At 46.5% G+C, this 14,276-nt stretch overlaps 1 protein-coding gene across 1 annotated transcript; it reads right to left on the bottom strand.

Annotated features, from left to right (window-relative positions):
* Positions 1–112: 112 nt before the first annotated feature.
* On the bottom strand, positions 113–13,523 carry Spatc1l (spermatogenesis and centriole associated 1 like). Its single transcript, XM_038343514.1, has 4 exons — positions 13,322–13,523; positions 10,321–10,668; positions 697–848; positions 113–439 (listed from the first exon to the last, which is right to left on the bottom strand). The coding sequence occupies exons 1-4, from the start codon at positions 13,521–13,523 to the stop codon at positions 113–115; spliced, it is 1,029 nt and encodes a 342-aa protein (XP_038199442.1).
* Between the last annotated feature and the right edge of the window lie 753 nt (positions 13,524–14,276).

Below are 14,276 nucleotides of genomic sequence, written 5' to 3'. Positions count from 1 at the left end.
AGGAGGCCTCTCCCCACTGTAGCTGAGCAGACAGCTTTCCATGCGGGAGGACGCAGGTGGCCCCCGGGTTTGGAATAAACACGTTTATTGCAGGAAGGGTGAGACGAGTGGTTCACCAGGCGAAGAGTGGCTTGCTGTCCTCCTTGGAGAGCTCACATAGGCAGTTCAGCAGTAGCAGGGAGTCTCCCAGGAACTTGGGGGGCACAATATCAATGACTAGCTTGCGCAGCGCAGCAGGGCTGCTGTGCAGTGGGTTGGCCCGCAAGTCCGGACGCTGCTTCAGGATGCCGTAGGTATTGATGAGAAACTCGCTGAACACCGGGTGCACTTCGCGGCTGTAGCCCAGCTTCTCCAGCCGCGCTGTCAGGGTCAGATAGCGATGCGTCAGCTCTCGCAGCTTTTTCTCATCCACGGAGCCGTCTAGGGACTTGATAGATGTCTGAGGGGCACAGAGTAGTGGAGACAAGGGACCAGGTCAGAGAAGTCCCTGACCCTAGTGGAGGTAGGTGGGACAGGGAAGACTTGCGGGCTTAGAGGGGAAATGGAGGCCCTAGGCCCCTTTCAGCACTTTAGAAGGATGAGCCCTTAGGTGGTTTGCACTTGGACCCACGAAGAGTCAGGGGTCTTCAAGCACTTGCCAGCACCAGGATATACCCCCAGTACCAGCCCTGACCTGGGCCAACAAAGACAGTGTACCTGTTTGATCTTCTCAGGGATGTTAGATACTGTGAAGCCATAGAGGCGCGTCACCCCTGGGAACACATAGGCCAGGATACGCCTGTCAAGCTGGAACGCGATCTCCCCGACAATGCGGCCATCCTTCTCCACACCGGCAAAACTCTGGATTTCTGAATGAGATAGGTGCCATCCTGACCATTTCAGGGTACCAAGGTACCTTTGCCCCCCAGTGCCAGAGTAAATAAAAGCCTTTAAAGCTGTTAGAAGCCAGAGAGGGGACTGTCTCCTCTCTCAATCTCCCTCCCTCTTCTCTCTCTCTCTCTCTCTCTCTCTCTGCCTGCCTCTGTCTCTGTCTCTCTGTCTCTCTCTGTCTCTCTCTCTTTCTCTCTCTTCTCTGCATGTTTTCCTGGGATGGGACCTGGGCACATGGTTCCATTTTCTGCCTGAGATTGCAACGTGGACCTGAACAACACCGGGGTCTATCCAGGTAGAGCAGGGTGCTCCCTGTTGTTCTCAAATGCTATTCTGTCACCCCACCAACTCAGCCTTGTCTGAGGACTGTAGAGCTTCACAGCCTGGCTCTGGAAAGGACCAGATTCTAGGGGTCCACAAACATCACCCTCAAAGACTGGCAGGTGTCTAAAGTTCAGTATCAACCCAATCTCGCCCATGTCTGTGGAGAGGATAATGGGCAGATGGAAGATTCTCTTCACCCTGGCATCCCCTCCCCACAAAAACAGCTGCCAAATAACCCCTCTGCCTGCAGCAGCCTCTGGTGCCATAGACATCATTATTAAACAATGTAGTATATATCAACAGCCTTTTGAAACCTTACACTCTTTGAGAAATGAACCTCTTCTGAATTTAAAACTTCAGTATCTACAGGATGTATATCAACCTGTCACTCTGAGGGGGTCAGCTCTATGACCCCTCTCTGTCCAGTCCTACATGACAGAACAGAGCAGCACAGGTAACTTGACCTAGGGGGGCCCCCACCCCACAACCCACATGCTGCTCTCATTTAGAATCATCTCTCCTGAGCTTCACATGCCCATCCTGACAGAAGACATGGGACGGCACGCTCACACCTAGGCACCTTCCAGACCAGACCTGTGACACAAGCCCTGACCGGGTGTCAGTTTGGTGAAGTCCTGTGGGTCTGACCCAGAGACTGCAACAGTAACGATCGCATGGCTGAGGAAGCCTAGGACCTGCGCTCACCGCAGTAGCTCAACATCCATACACCAGACGCTGATAACCACACTGAGGAGTGGGCCCTGGACCTGCTGGTGGTGCCTTGTGTCCTTGAGCATTGTTGGTATGTCCACACCAGCCTGAGACCCTGAAGGACTTGCTGTCCTCCTTACAGCCATGATGGATTGAAGGGGCAGGCCCAAAGCTATCTCTGCCAATGCCCTTGGTCAAGCGGCTGTTCATCAGGTATCAGGTCCTAATCCAGGGGCTGGGATACTCACTGACACGGACAAGGCTGCCAAAAAGCATGTATACCTGTGAACACTGGTTCCTCTGGTAAGTGAAACCACCAGAGAGAAGCTTGGGTAGACAGGAGAAACAGGAACTCCAACCCAGGCTCACAGAATAAGGGACAGGGCAGATGAGGGGCCAGCCCATTAACTGCTCTGTATAGCAGGGTACTTGGAAGTAGGATCAGCTGGCACCCCCCTTGCAAGACCAGCCTCTCCCAAAGCTAGATAGTCTATGTACTTCCCAAGTGTGCTCTGGGGAGCTCGTCACTGCCAGTCAGTGCAGAGAGGCCAAGGGCGCAATCCTGGCCGCCTGCACAGACTCTCAAGTAGTAGGAGTCAACGACTCTGGGTTCATGGTACCTGCAGAACTATACTCTCCCCACAGCCTTCTCTGGTTATGAAAACAACCAGAGGGCATAGACCAGGAAAGAGAGTGAACTTTGCTTTTCTCTGTGCCCTGGCTCAGTCTAGTTGGAAGAAGAGAGCTTTTTCAAAGAGAGTGATACTCCTGACAGGGAATGTCCTTCCAAGCACGGCAGACCAGCAAGCAGCCAGGCCAACAGCACACCCTGTTTTCATTTCTTAACCTTAGAAGAGTTGACTCATCCACAGGAGAATCCTTTGAGGGAACCTCAGTGTTGGGGGCTGTGACCCCCCAGACCCTGAATCTCCTGTAAACAATTTGCTATGCTTGCAGCTTCTCTGAGCAAAACAACTTGTTTTCCTGTGTTTGCAGCTGCTCTGAGCACGAGACCCTCAGGTGTTCCTGATGGCAGGGGAGTGGTTTCTGGTGCGTTTAGCTGGGGCATTGTCAAATCTAAGATAATGAAGACAGAACCCTGTGTCTAAGTTTTGTGGGTTTTAGAATTCTTAGCTCTCTTAGGTATTTTCACAGGCTTTGAGTTGATTTTTGTATATGATGTGAGGTATGGCCTAGCATTACGCTTTGCATATACACTCCATGTGTTGAAGACCATCCTTTCTCCACTTAACTGTCTTAGCAATGTTATAACATCAGACTTTAAATGAGTGAGCTTGTTGCTGGGCTCACTGTTATGATAAGTCTTGATTGGCTTTACAGTGAATTTGAAATCAGAAAGTGTAAATCTTCTACTTTGTTCACTTTTTAAGTTGTTTTACCTATCCTGGATCCATTATAGGTCAATATAAATATAGGGTTCTGCTTATCTTTCATAAAGAAACTGGATAGAATTGATAAGAGTTGCAATGATCGCCGGGCGGTGGTGGCGCACGCCTTTAATCCCAGCACTCGGGAGGCAGAGGCAGGCGGATCTCTGTGAGTTCAAGACCAGCCTGGTCTACAAGAGCTAGCTCCAGGACAGGCTCTAAAGCTGCAGAGAAGCCCTGTCTCGAAAAACAAAAACAAACAAAAAAAAAAGTTGCAATGATCTATTGGTTATTATTGATACTGACTATTAAACAATATTAAGTCTTCTAGTCCACAAACACAATAGTTTTTAGTTAAGTTTTATGCCATTCAATGTGTTTCTTTCTTAGTCATTTTGTACAGTTACAGAAGGTATTAAAACCCAGGAACCGAGAACTGAGCGGGAAGCTACCTCCCTGCTTCCTAGCTTTGCTAGTGCTAGAAGGTGACATGCAGGTCACTGGGGAAGAACAGCCACCAATTCTCTTACCCGGCGATGAAAATGCAGCATTGCTGACCTGACCTGGCAAGGAGGACATGTCCAGTTATGCAACTGTGGCACGGTTTTTACAGGAGTAACCAACCACTCTCTGATGGGATTTGAGACCTGCTCCACAGGTGGAATTCATGTCTGGTACTGTAAACCTGGCCAATAGTCCATGACTGGGGAAGTCACAGGCCCTAGACAGGAACTTACTACTGCTGTTTCCCTAAATGGACATGTCAAAAGGCCTTCTAAACATTTATGTTTATACCCAGGGACTGGGGCTGCTTTCCATGCCGGTCAGAGAAGCTACTGTCTGCAGTGGGCAGTGGTTAATGAAGGGACACAGCTGGTCAGAGCGCTGAGAAAAAGTTACTGCTGAGTGCTCAACCCTAAACGCATATCCTTCTCACTCCCCGGCCCTGAAACTCAGGGAACACTGCCAAGGACAGGGAGGAAAGAATGTAAGAGCCAGGGGCAGGGAGAGGGCTGTGAAATGCTGCCTTCTGAGCACAGCATGGCTATGCGCTTAGGAATTCACAACAGCTGAGCCTGCTGCTTGCACAAGACCTGCAGAATACTGAGCTCGTCAACATTGTAAAATGGATAGGGAAGGGGTTCCCGGGGCTCCAGCTCAAGCCAAGGAGCAGTTACTGGGAGCTGGAGACTGAGAATTACCTTCTCTTCGGTGATGCAGCCACTGTGAGTTACCTGGGCTCCAGTAAATAACCCCACTCATCCTCATACAAACAGCCATAATTAAAGACAGTGGGTCATCAAAAGAAAAGACACAGACAGAGGAGGAGAATAGCTTAGGGAAAGGAAGGAACCCAGAGGGAGTGGGAGGGGGATCAAAAAGGTGCAAATAAAAATACATTAATACATGTATAAGATTGTCCAAGAACATAGTTTCTAAATCCAGGAGTTAAAACTGACAAAACAAAACAAAAACAAACAAAACAAAAAAAAACCAAAAAAAAACACAAGGCCAACCATGCATAGTGGTACATGTAATCTCAACATTTAAGAGGACTAGTGTGAATTTGAGACCATCCAGTGAAAGCCTGTCTCAAACAAGCAAACATACAAACATACATAGGGTAGATGGGCACATGAAGAGGCAGGCTACATACATGCCCTTCTATAGTAATGCATCTGTGTGTGTGTATGTATGCATGTGCACCTGCAGATACATAGTCACATATGTGTATGCAAGTGGAGATCAAATGAGTTGGACACCAGTATCATCTTCTATCTCTCTCTTCCTGATTTTTTGAAACAGGGTCTCTGTCTCTGTCTCTCTCTCTCTCTCTCTCTCTCTCTCTCTCTCTCTCTCTCTCTCCAGCAAGCTCCGGAGATTTACCTGTCTCCACCTCCAGTGCTATGGTTCTATGGTTACATATACATGCTACAGTGCTCAGCTTTTACATAGATGATAGAAATGCATATTTGGGACTTCATGCTTACTCAGCAGACACTTTACCAACTGAGTCATCTTCCCAGCCCCTGCGTTTCTCATGCTGGAGTCTATTTCTCTCCTCTGTATCCCACAAGCATTAATTAGGCAGATGAAACATATTCTACCTAGAATTCTAGGACTCATTCCTAGACCTACCTAGAATTTCAAAATCTGCCTGTACATCAAAAGAAAAAGTCAATATAATTGATTTATCTCTAGCTAGAGATATTAGGGTAGAATAAAATACAAAATTAGCTGTGATCAAAAATTAGAAATGATACCATTCTAATGACACATAGGGGATAATAATATTAGGAATAACTTTACACAAAAAAAATAGCAACCTAGGTGAAACAGAACATGTCATCAGAAATATACAAACTACCAAATCTCATGCAAAAACAAATAAATAACTACAGAATATACTTACTCAGTAAAATGTAATTTGTAGTTACAAAACATTCTTACAGGAACTGGAGCCGGGAACAGAAGTTAAGAGTGCTTGTTCCTCTTTCAGAGGACTTGGGTTCGGTTTCCAGCACCCACATGGTGGTTTGGTTGTGATCTTTAACTCTAGTTCCAAGGAATCCGATTCCCTCTCCTGGCTGCACAGACACTGTTCATGTACTCAGTACACACAGATACATTCAGGAAAAACATGAATACATGTAAAATAAAAATAAACAAATCTTTTAAAAAAAGATTATTAGAAATAAATTTCAATGCATTGGCATAGAAGACCACTTCCTAAATATAACCCCAGCAGCACAGACACTGAGAGAAACAATAAATGGGACCTCCTGAAACTGAAAAGCTTCTGTAAAGCAAAGGACACAGTCACAAGACAAAACGACACCCTACAGAATGGGAAAAGATCTTCACTAACCCCACCTCAGACAGAGGTCTAATCTCCAAGATATACAAAGAACTCAAGAAATTGGTCATCAAAAGAATAAATAACCCAATAAAACAATGGAGTACAGGCCTAAACACAGAACTCTCAACAGAGGAATCTAAAATGGCTGAAAGACACTTAAGGAAATGTTCAACATCCTTAGTCATCAGAGAAATGCAAATCAAAACAACTCTGAGATTCCATCTTACACCTGTAAGAATGGCCAGGACCAAAACCACTGATGACAACTTATGCTGGAGAGGTTGTGGGGAAAAGGGAACACTCCTGCATTGCTGGTGGGAGTGCAAGCTGGTACAGCCCCTTTGGATATCAGTATGGTGATTTTTCAGAAAATTAGGAAACAACCTTCCTCAAGACCCAGTAATACCACTTTTGGGTATATACCCAAAGGATGCTCAATCGAACCACAAGGACATGTGCTCAGCTATGTTCATAGTAGCATTATTTGTCATAGCCAGAACCTGGAAGCAACCTAAATGCCCCTCGACCAAAGAATGGATAAGGAAAATGTGGTACATTTATACAATGGAGTACTACACAGCAGAAAAAAAATAATGACAGCTTGAAATTTGCAGGCCAATGGGTGGAGCTAGAAAACATCATTTTGAGTGAGGTAACCCAGACCCAGAAAGACAATTATCACATGTACTCACTCATAGGTGGTTTTTAAACATAAAGCAAAGAAAACCAGCCTACAAATCACAATCTGAGAGAACCTAGACAACAAAGAGGACCCTAAAAGAGACATACATGGATCTAATCTACATGGGAAGTAGAAAAAGACAATATCTCCTGAGTAAATTGGGAGCATGGAGACCATGGGAGAGGGTTGAAGGGGAGGGGAGAGGCAGGAAGGGGAGCAGAGAAAAATGTAGAGCTCAATAAAATCAATAAGAAAAAAAAGACATTTCAAGGCCAAGGTGGTTTCAGTGATGAATTCTGACAAACATGTAAGAAATAAATAAGAGCTGGGCGGTGGTGGCAAATGCTTTAATCCCAGTACTCGCGAAGCAGAGGCAGGTGGATCTCTGAGTTTGAGGCCAGAGCAAGGTCCAAGACAGCTAGGGCTACACAGAGAAACCCTGTTTCAAAAAAACATGGGGGAAAGAAAGAAAGAAAGAAAGAAAGAGAGAGAGAGAGAGAGAGAGAGAGAGAGAAAGAAAGAAGAAAGAAATATTAATTCTTCTAACTAAATAAGAAAACAGTAACACTGTCTATCTCATTCTTTGGGAACCAACAATTTATACCAAATCAGAAAACTGTATTACAAGAAAATTGAAGACTTGTATCTCACATGAATAGTGCACAATCTTAAAAAAAAATTATCAAACGGAATTCAACAAGGTGAAAAAGTAAAATATATAATCTTCAAATGAGGTTTATCTCAGGAAGGATAGTTTAACGTTAAAAAAAATTAATCAGTATGATTTACCATAAGCAATGGTATGAATGGGATCTCCAATGGTCCATATGCCCAGATTTGGCTTGAGGGTGGGTACTATGGGCCTTTCAAGGAGTGGAGCCTGATGGTAGGTCCCTAGCTCACTGAGTGTGTGCCCTCATACGGCACTGTGGGACTTGAGCCTTCTGTCCTTTCCACTTCTCACCTGTGCCTCCCTCACCAGAATCACAACTACCGGGGGCACCTTGATCTTCGACTTGAGTCTCCCAAGCCATGAGCCAAAACAAAGCTCTCTTCATAAGTAGCTTGCTTCCAGTGTTCCCTCACAGAGAGGAAAAGTTAAAATATCTTAATGCATCACAAAAAATATTCATCTCAATAAATGCTGAAAAAGTATTTAACAAAATTCTACCATGTGCTCGTGATAAATCAGCAAACTAGAAACCAAAGGGAATTTCTTTCGCCAAATAAGAGGCATCTACAAGAACCTTAACTGGTGTCAAACTTCATAGTTAACACATGAAAATTCCCTGACTAGAAAAAGACAAAGATGGCATTGTCTTCATTCCCATGCCACATTGGTTTACAGACCTAGCCAGTGTAATAGAATAAGAAAAAGAAACTAAAGGCATAGTTAGAAATAAAACAATGAGCCTGTCTTTCTTCACAAGTGACATAATTGGGCAAGATATATAGTTCAAGAGTAAATAGGGTGCTTGCCTAGCATGCTGGGGAACCTGGGTTCAGTCCCAGGCTGCAAACAACAACAAACAACACAGAAGGAATCTGTCAAAACAGTTACTAGTTTGGTAAGTATTTAGGACACAAATTGTATTTATCAGTGTTCTCCAGAGAAATAGAACCATTGGGAATGTGTGTGTGTGTGTGTTTGTGTGTGTGTGTGTGTGTGTGTGTGTGTGTGTGTGTGTGCGCGCGCGCGCTCACGCAGAGGGATTCATTATAAGGGATTCACAGGATTATGAAATCCCACAGATTGTGAGAGCTGCAGTTGGCAAGTGGAAAGTCAGGAGAGCTGATGATGTAGATAAAATTCCTACCAAAAGGCTAGTGTCGTAGAGCCCAGAAAGAACTGTTAAGGTCCAGATCTGAAAGCAGAATTCTCAGGGGATCTCTTCAAGGCCTTCAACTAATTCAAAGACTACCCACAGTGAGGATGGAGATTCACTTTTTGTAGTTTACCAGTTTCAATATTAATCTCATAAAAAAATCTTTACTAGCATACCCAGGATAATGGATGGCTAAATGACTAGGTGCCCTAGCCCAAGAGGCTGCTATATGACACATAAATTAACTATCACAGAGGTCAATATGCAGATATAGTTAACTATCTATAGGAATATATAGATGTATTTGCATGTATAAGAGATGTAAAATGTTGTTAATAACATTTACAGCCAGTACATGATGGTGCACACCCCTTTAATACCAGCACTTGGGATGCAGAGGCAGGCGGATCTCTGTGAGTTCAAGGCCAGCCTGATCTATATCATGAGTTCCAGGACAGTTGAAGATGCTTAGAAAGACTGTATCAAAAGCAAACAAATGAATAAGTAAACAACATTTACATACCTCAGTTAATATACATACAGTGTACATTTAAAAATTCAAGTGGCCAACTCTGAAATCATATAGATACAAGTAAAATTGTACAGAATGAACAGGTTGAGTTTATTTATATTTTTAGGAACACACACACACATATGTATCAACAACTAAAGAAAAAGGAGCCATCATGAACTTGAGAGAAGGGGTACATGGGAGGGGTTAGAGAGAGAAAAGAGAAGGGGAAATTATACAGTCGTGTTCAAAAATTATTAAAGAAATAAAAACTAAAATGTCAATTTCTCAAAGCTGCTGTTTGTCTAAAAATTAATTGATCTAGCAATCCAAGCTCCTTCCAGCCAAGACGGCATCAGACTTTCTTTTGTAAAAATAGCCAATCTGATTCTAAAGAGGGTGCAGAAGCATGAAGGTGCCGGAACACCAGGACAACTTGATTTGTGATTTTACATAAAGCCACCAGTGCAGGTAGATCCACACAGGCAGATGCGCTGAGCCACGGTAAGAGTCCAAACATAGGCTCACATGCAGAAAGAGGATCAGTTTTTGACAAGGTGCAGTCAAAAGTAGTAGTTCCATGGGGAAGAACCATCTTTTCAAGGATTGGTGTTGGGAAGTAGCTTCTACATGCAAACCACAGACCAAAACAAACAAACAAACAAAAAACCCAAAAACCCAAAAAGAAACAAACAAAAAGCTTGTAACTCATAAGAAACCTAAATCCACAACCTAAAGCTATAAAACTTCCAAAAGAATAAAGAAAATCTATAACCTCATGTTTAACAAGGACTTCTGAAATTGAACACAGAAAGTATGAACTGCAAAAGAAAACTATTAGGAAGTTGACGTGACTATGTTCGGTAGTTTCTTCCTTCCCGCAACGAAGCAGTAAACAGTGGAGAACATGCAGACTGGGCAGCAACCCCCAAAAGAACTTACATCCAGAATCGCATGCACAGATTTTGCAACTAAATGTAAGGACAAGCAACTCCATTTGTTCCCATAAGGCCAGGGCAGACAGACACAACCCTGGACCCTGGCCCTCCCTGGCTTTCCTCCCTGCTCATCACCACTGGAGAAGCTAGCCTCAGCCAAGTCTCCTGAACATCGTTTTCCCCACCCAGGGCCACCTGTGTGTACCATACCATTGAGGTAATAGGTCCGCCTGCTCCTATCCCCAGTGGGCAGGTTACTCTCCGAGAAGCACACCTTCTTAGGCCGCGCGATTTCCCTGGGCTCGAGCAGGGTTTTGTCAGACAGGGAATCCTGCAAGGGGCTCAGGAGTGGCGAGAGCTTCCTGTCGGCAATGCGTGCGTGCAGTTCTGGAGGACTGAGGAAGGCCTTGAAAGGCACCTGAGAGGAGGTGGCACAGCCCGGGGAGACCTCGTCCTCACTGGAGAGTGGAGCGTGTGAGCACAGCAGGTCCTCCAGGGAAGACGTCTGTAGCTGAGAGGGTGTGTCAGGGACACTGGCAAACCTTCCGAAATCGGGACCTGGGGAGAAGAAAGGGGCGGTAAGTCAGACTGGAGGTACTCGGCGCGACTGGAAGCACGGAGATACGGATGGAAACTCTCGCTCCCAACCCAGAGCTCTGGTGCCTTCCTAGCACTTCACCCTGAGACGGAGGGAGCTGCGTCCCATTAACTCAACAGCAAGCACGCGGGCCTGGCTGTGCTCCCAACCACATCCACGGGAGTGACGCCTGCGTGGTTTTTAAATCCATCACAAATGGTCTCATCCTGCAAGTTTTCCTGCAACGTAAAATTTAGCCATAGCCAGCCACTTGTGAACCACCTGGTTCCTCTGCTTCCTGGCCCATGCCGCACGTCCAATGACTTTTCACCCCTTTCCAGTCTAAAAGCAAAGCTAAGGTTAGGGGTGGTGGCTCAGAGGTAGGGCACTTGTTTAGCTGGGCTAGGCTCTGAGTTCAAAGCTCAGTACTTGAAAACAAACAAACGGCAAAACTGTGGTCCGCCTCTCGGGATGTGCCCCCTTGCTCTCGGCGAGCCCTTCTGCGGCCACGCCTGAGCGCAGGTGCGTGCAATTGGACTGCCCTTGTTTCCCACAAGCCTCTTCAGTCTGCTCTTTGACTTAGGAAGTTCTCATCTAACCAGAGCTTGTTCTCTTAGCAAGAAAGCAAGCGTACTTGAGAAAGTGTTTTAAGAGCCTATCAAAAGTTCTGTCTTAAAATGTACACATGCAGGAACCAACTGCTCTGTCCCAAAACTGTTTTCTAAGAAGCTAACACAACTACTTGCCAGCAAGATACTGCACCTCCTGTCTGCCCTGTGAGAGACCCATTGGTCCTTGAAGACCTCACAGCCCCTACCCAGACACCCCACAAAGCACCAAAGAGCCTTATGGACAGTTGGACACCACTAGAAATGTTGGCAGAGGATCTTCTCTTGGAAATGGATGTAAAATGGCTCTGTAAGAAGCAGAAAACCGTGCTGCGCAGTAGTGGTGCGCACACCTTTAATCCCAGCACTCTGGAGGCAGAGGCAGGCGGATCTCTGTGAGTTCCAGGCCAACCTGGTTACAGAACAAGCTACAGGACAGGCTCCAAAACTACAGAGAAACACTGTCTCAAAAAAAAAAAAAAAAAAAAAAAAAAAAAAAAAAAAAAACAGAAAACCAAAGTGGGGCAAAAAACAAAACTCAAAATTCTGAAAAAAGGGTCTCTTCAACAAATAGTTCCTGGAACTGCATTTCACATGTGGGAAGTACGAAACTAGATCCCTGTCTCACACCCTTGGGACCCCGTCAGGTAGCACGAGGTTTGTCCGTCTCCAACTGTGGTCAGCAACAATGAGACATGGGGCTAGTACCTCTATAGCCACCACAACGCACAGTGTCACAAATTTCACGCTTTCGCTGCGGGACGTCACACGTGACCCAGCTGCATGAGCACAGTCCCGCCAACAAATGTTCTGTTTCTCGGCCACTTGTCAGCAACACTGTCTCCATCTCAGCTCCGGCTCTCGTGGAGGATCCCTCTTCAAGGCTCCGCTTGGGACTCGGTGATGGGGATGTGGTGAAGGGCTCCTCTAACCCTCTAGGCTTTGTGCCTACCGGACCCCAGTGTGCTCCAAAATGCCTTTCCAGTGCTGGCTGTGCTTGGAGGACAGAGGCAGACATCCAAAGTGGACCCTAAGAAGTCACTACGCCAAACACAGGTCCTCAAAGTCTCCCTTTCGACAGGTTCATCACTAACCTCCAAGACACCCCACATGAGTGGGCTATGGCCTGGCCAACTCCAAAGTTTGCCACCAGGCTGTTTGTCTCCCTAAGGACTTGGGGAGTTGGAATGCATCTCTAGCCTCCTATTCTGGCTAAGTGGTATGAATAGCCATCACTTCCTTAAGGAAGCAGAATCTATTGAATCACTACAGTTCTCAGGCATCAGTGATGGGGGGGAGGGTCCTCTGTCCACTGCCCACCATTCCAACCAAAGTCTCAGGTCGCATCTGCCAAACACACTCCAAATCCCACTACTATGAAAAGAGAATTTTACCAAACCTTTTAAAACACAACCAACTACGTTTTGCAGAAACTGGTCACCAGCCCCACACATGCTTTTCCCCTCCTATCTGTTAAAAAAAAAAAGGCACAGGGTTAAGTTGCTATTATTTGATGAACAGATGGTTGCCAATCTTTACCACCCACTCACGCCCAAGAGTTGACAGCAGAGTCTCCCTCTGGGGTGGGAGCTGCAACCCTTCCTGGAGCCAGGTTCAATCAAAGGACTCTTTAAACCCGTGGCAAACGAATGGATGAGGCACAGCTCAGCTCAGCCAACAGGCACACCTGTCTCAGGGCAAGACAAGAATATGGGACCAGTTGCTACAAAGCAGAGAAAGAAACACACAAAGTAGGATAAAAAAACGCCCAGCCGAGCCCAGCAAGATGGATGGAAATGACTTCAGCAGGCCTTGAGCCACACATTCACACCCTGCCTGTTTTAATCCAGGTTACATTGCTTTGAGAAGACATGACCAATGGGCATATCTACCAGCTAACATGTCCGCTCCACCATTCAGGTGTTCACTGAGTCCCTGAGAGAAGGGCTTTCCCTGGGACATGCCACACAACAGATTACTTGACCCAAGAGATTGGAAGGTGCCCATGAGCAGGCCTGCACCTCACCTCCATTCCCGGGGGAGCAGGCCTCAGGGTAGGTAGGGGCCTTGGGAAAGAGCAGGTCCCGGCCCCCTCGGCTACAGCTCTCTTGGCAGCTCTCACTGAGAAGTCGCTTCAGCATCTGGTTCTCCTTCAGGAGGCGCACCTGCTTCTTCAGGTCTGCGTTCTCACTCATGAGCCTGCTCATCAGCTCGCTGCCCTCTGCCATAGCGTCCTAGCGTGTTCACATGTGGGCCTGTGGCCCCATGGAGATGGAAATACAGAGTCCACAGACCCCACAGAAACAACCGAAGACCACGGAGTTCCACGCTGCCTGGCCTTCCACAGCCTTGTGATGTCGCTATCCTTAAAGAGACAGCGCCACAAGGCCAGCGCCCTTCTTCCTCTGGTCCTCAGTCACCTCCCCAGACAATACCAACCTGGGCATGGTGATACACTCAGGAACCAGATGCATATGAAAGATGTAGGCAAGCACTTCAAACCACAGAGGGACTGAGGGTGTCAATAACACAGACAGGGTCTATGGAATGTGAAGGCAAGAGAAGGACCTCCCAAAAGGCAGCCTAGACAGGGATGATGGCATGTACCAAGACCCCCAAGGCTAGACCTCGACAACACTTTCCAGAAGCAGCCAGAACAGGCCATGGGAGGGACATGCTGTCCACACTCTGTGAAGTCTACAGGCCACAGTGGAGACTTGGCTGTCATCTCAGTGACTGCTCTTCCTATGACATGTGCCAATGAGGTTACCCTGTCATTTCCCGACTCCACGGGATCACAGGCCAGTGGGGCTCATAGAATATACAGGACATATGACATGCTGGTTTTGAATCACTCCCGGAACCTATATAAAAAATAAAAGGGCCATAAGAGCAGAGGAGATGACTGGCCTGGGGCAGGACCCCACGATTGCCTCACAGTCCCAGGGAGGTTCCAGGGGAGTCCTGGCAGGGCTGGAGGC

Source organism: Arvicola amphibius, chromosome 9 (genome assembly GCF_903992535.2).
Source record: "Arvicola amphibius chromosome 9, mArvAmp1.2, whole genome shotgun sequence".
NCBI lineage: Eukaryota > Metazoa > Chordata > Mammalia > Rodentia > Cricetidae > Arvicola > Arvicola amphibius.
The sequence above is the reverse complement of the archived record's forward strand: the minus strand, read 5'-3'. Positions and strand labels throughout refer to the sequence as shown.

Coding starts and splice junctions, on each gene's coding strand:
- Spatc1l (XM_038343514.1), bottom strand. CDS start 13,523: ATGGCAGAGGGCAGCGAGCTGATGAGCAGGCTCATGAGTGAGAACGCA. Junction 10,669..13,321: donor CTGCTCCCCCGGGAATGGAG/GTGAGGTGCAGG, acceptor TCTTCTCCCCAG/GTCCCGATTTCGGAAGGTTT. Junction 440..696: donor TCCCTGAGAAGATCAAACAG/GTACACTGTCTT, acceptor TGTGCCCCTCAG/ACATCTATCAAGTCCCTAGA.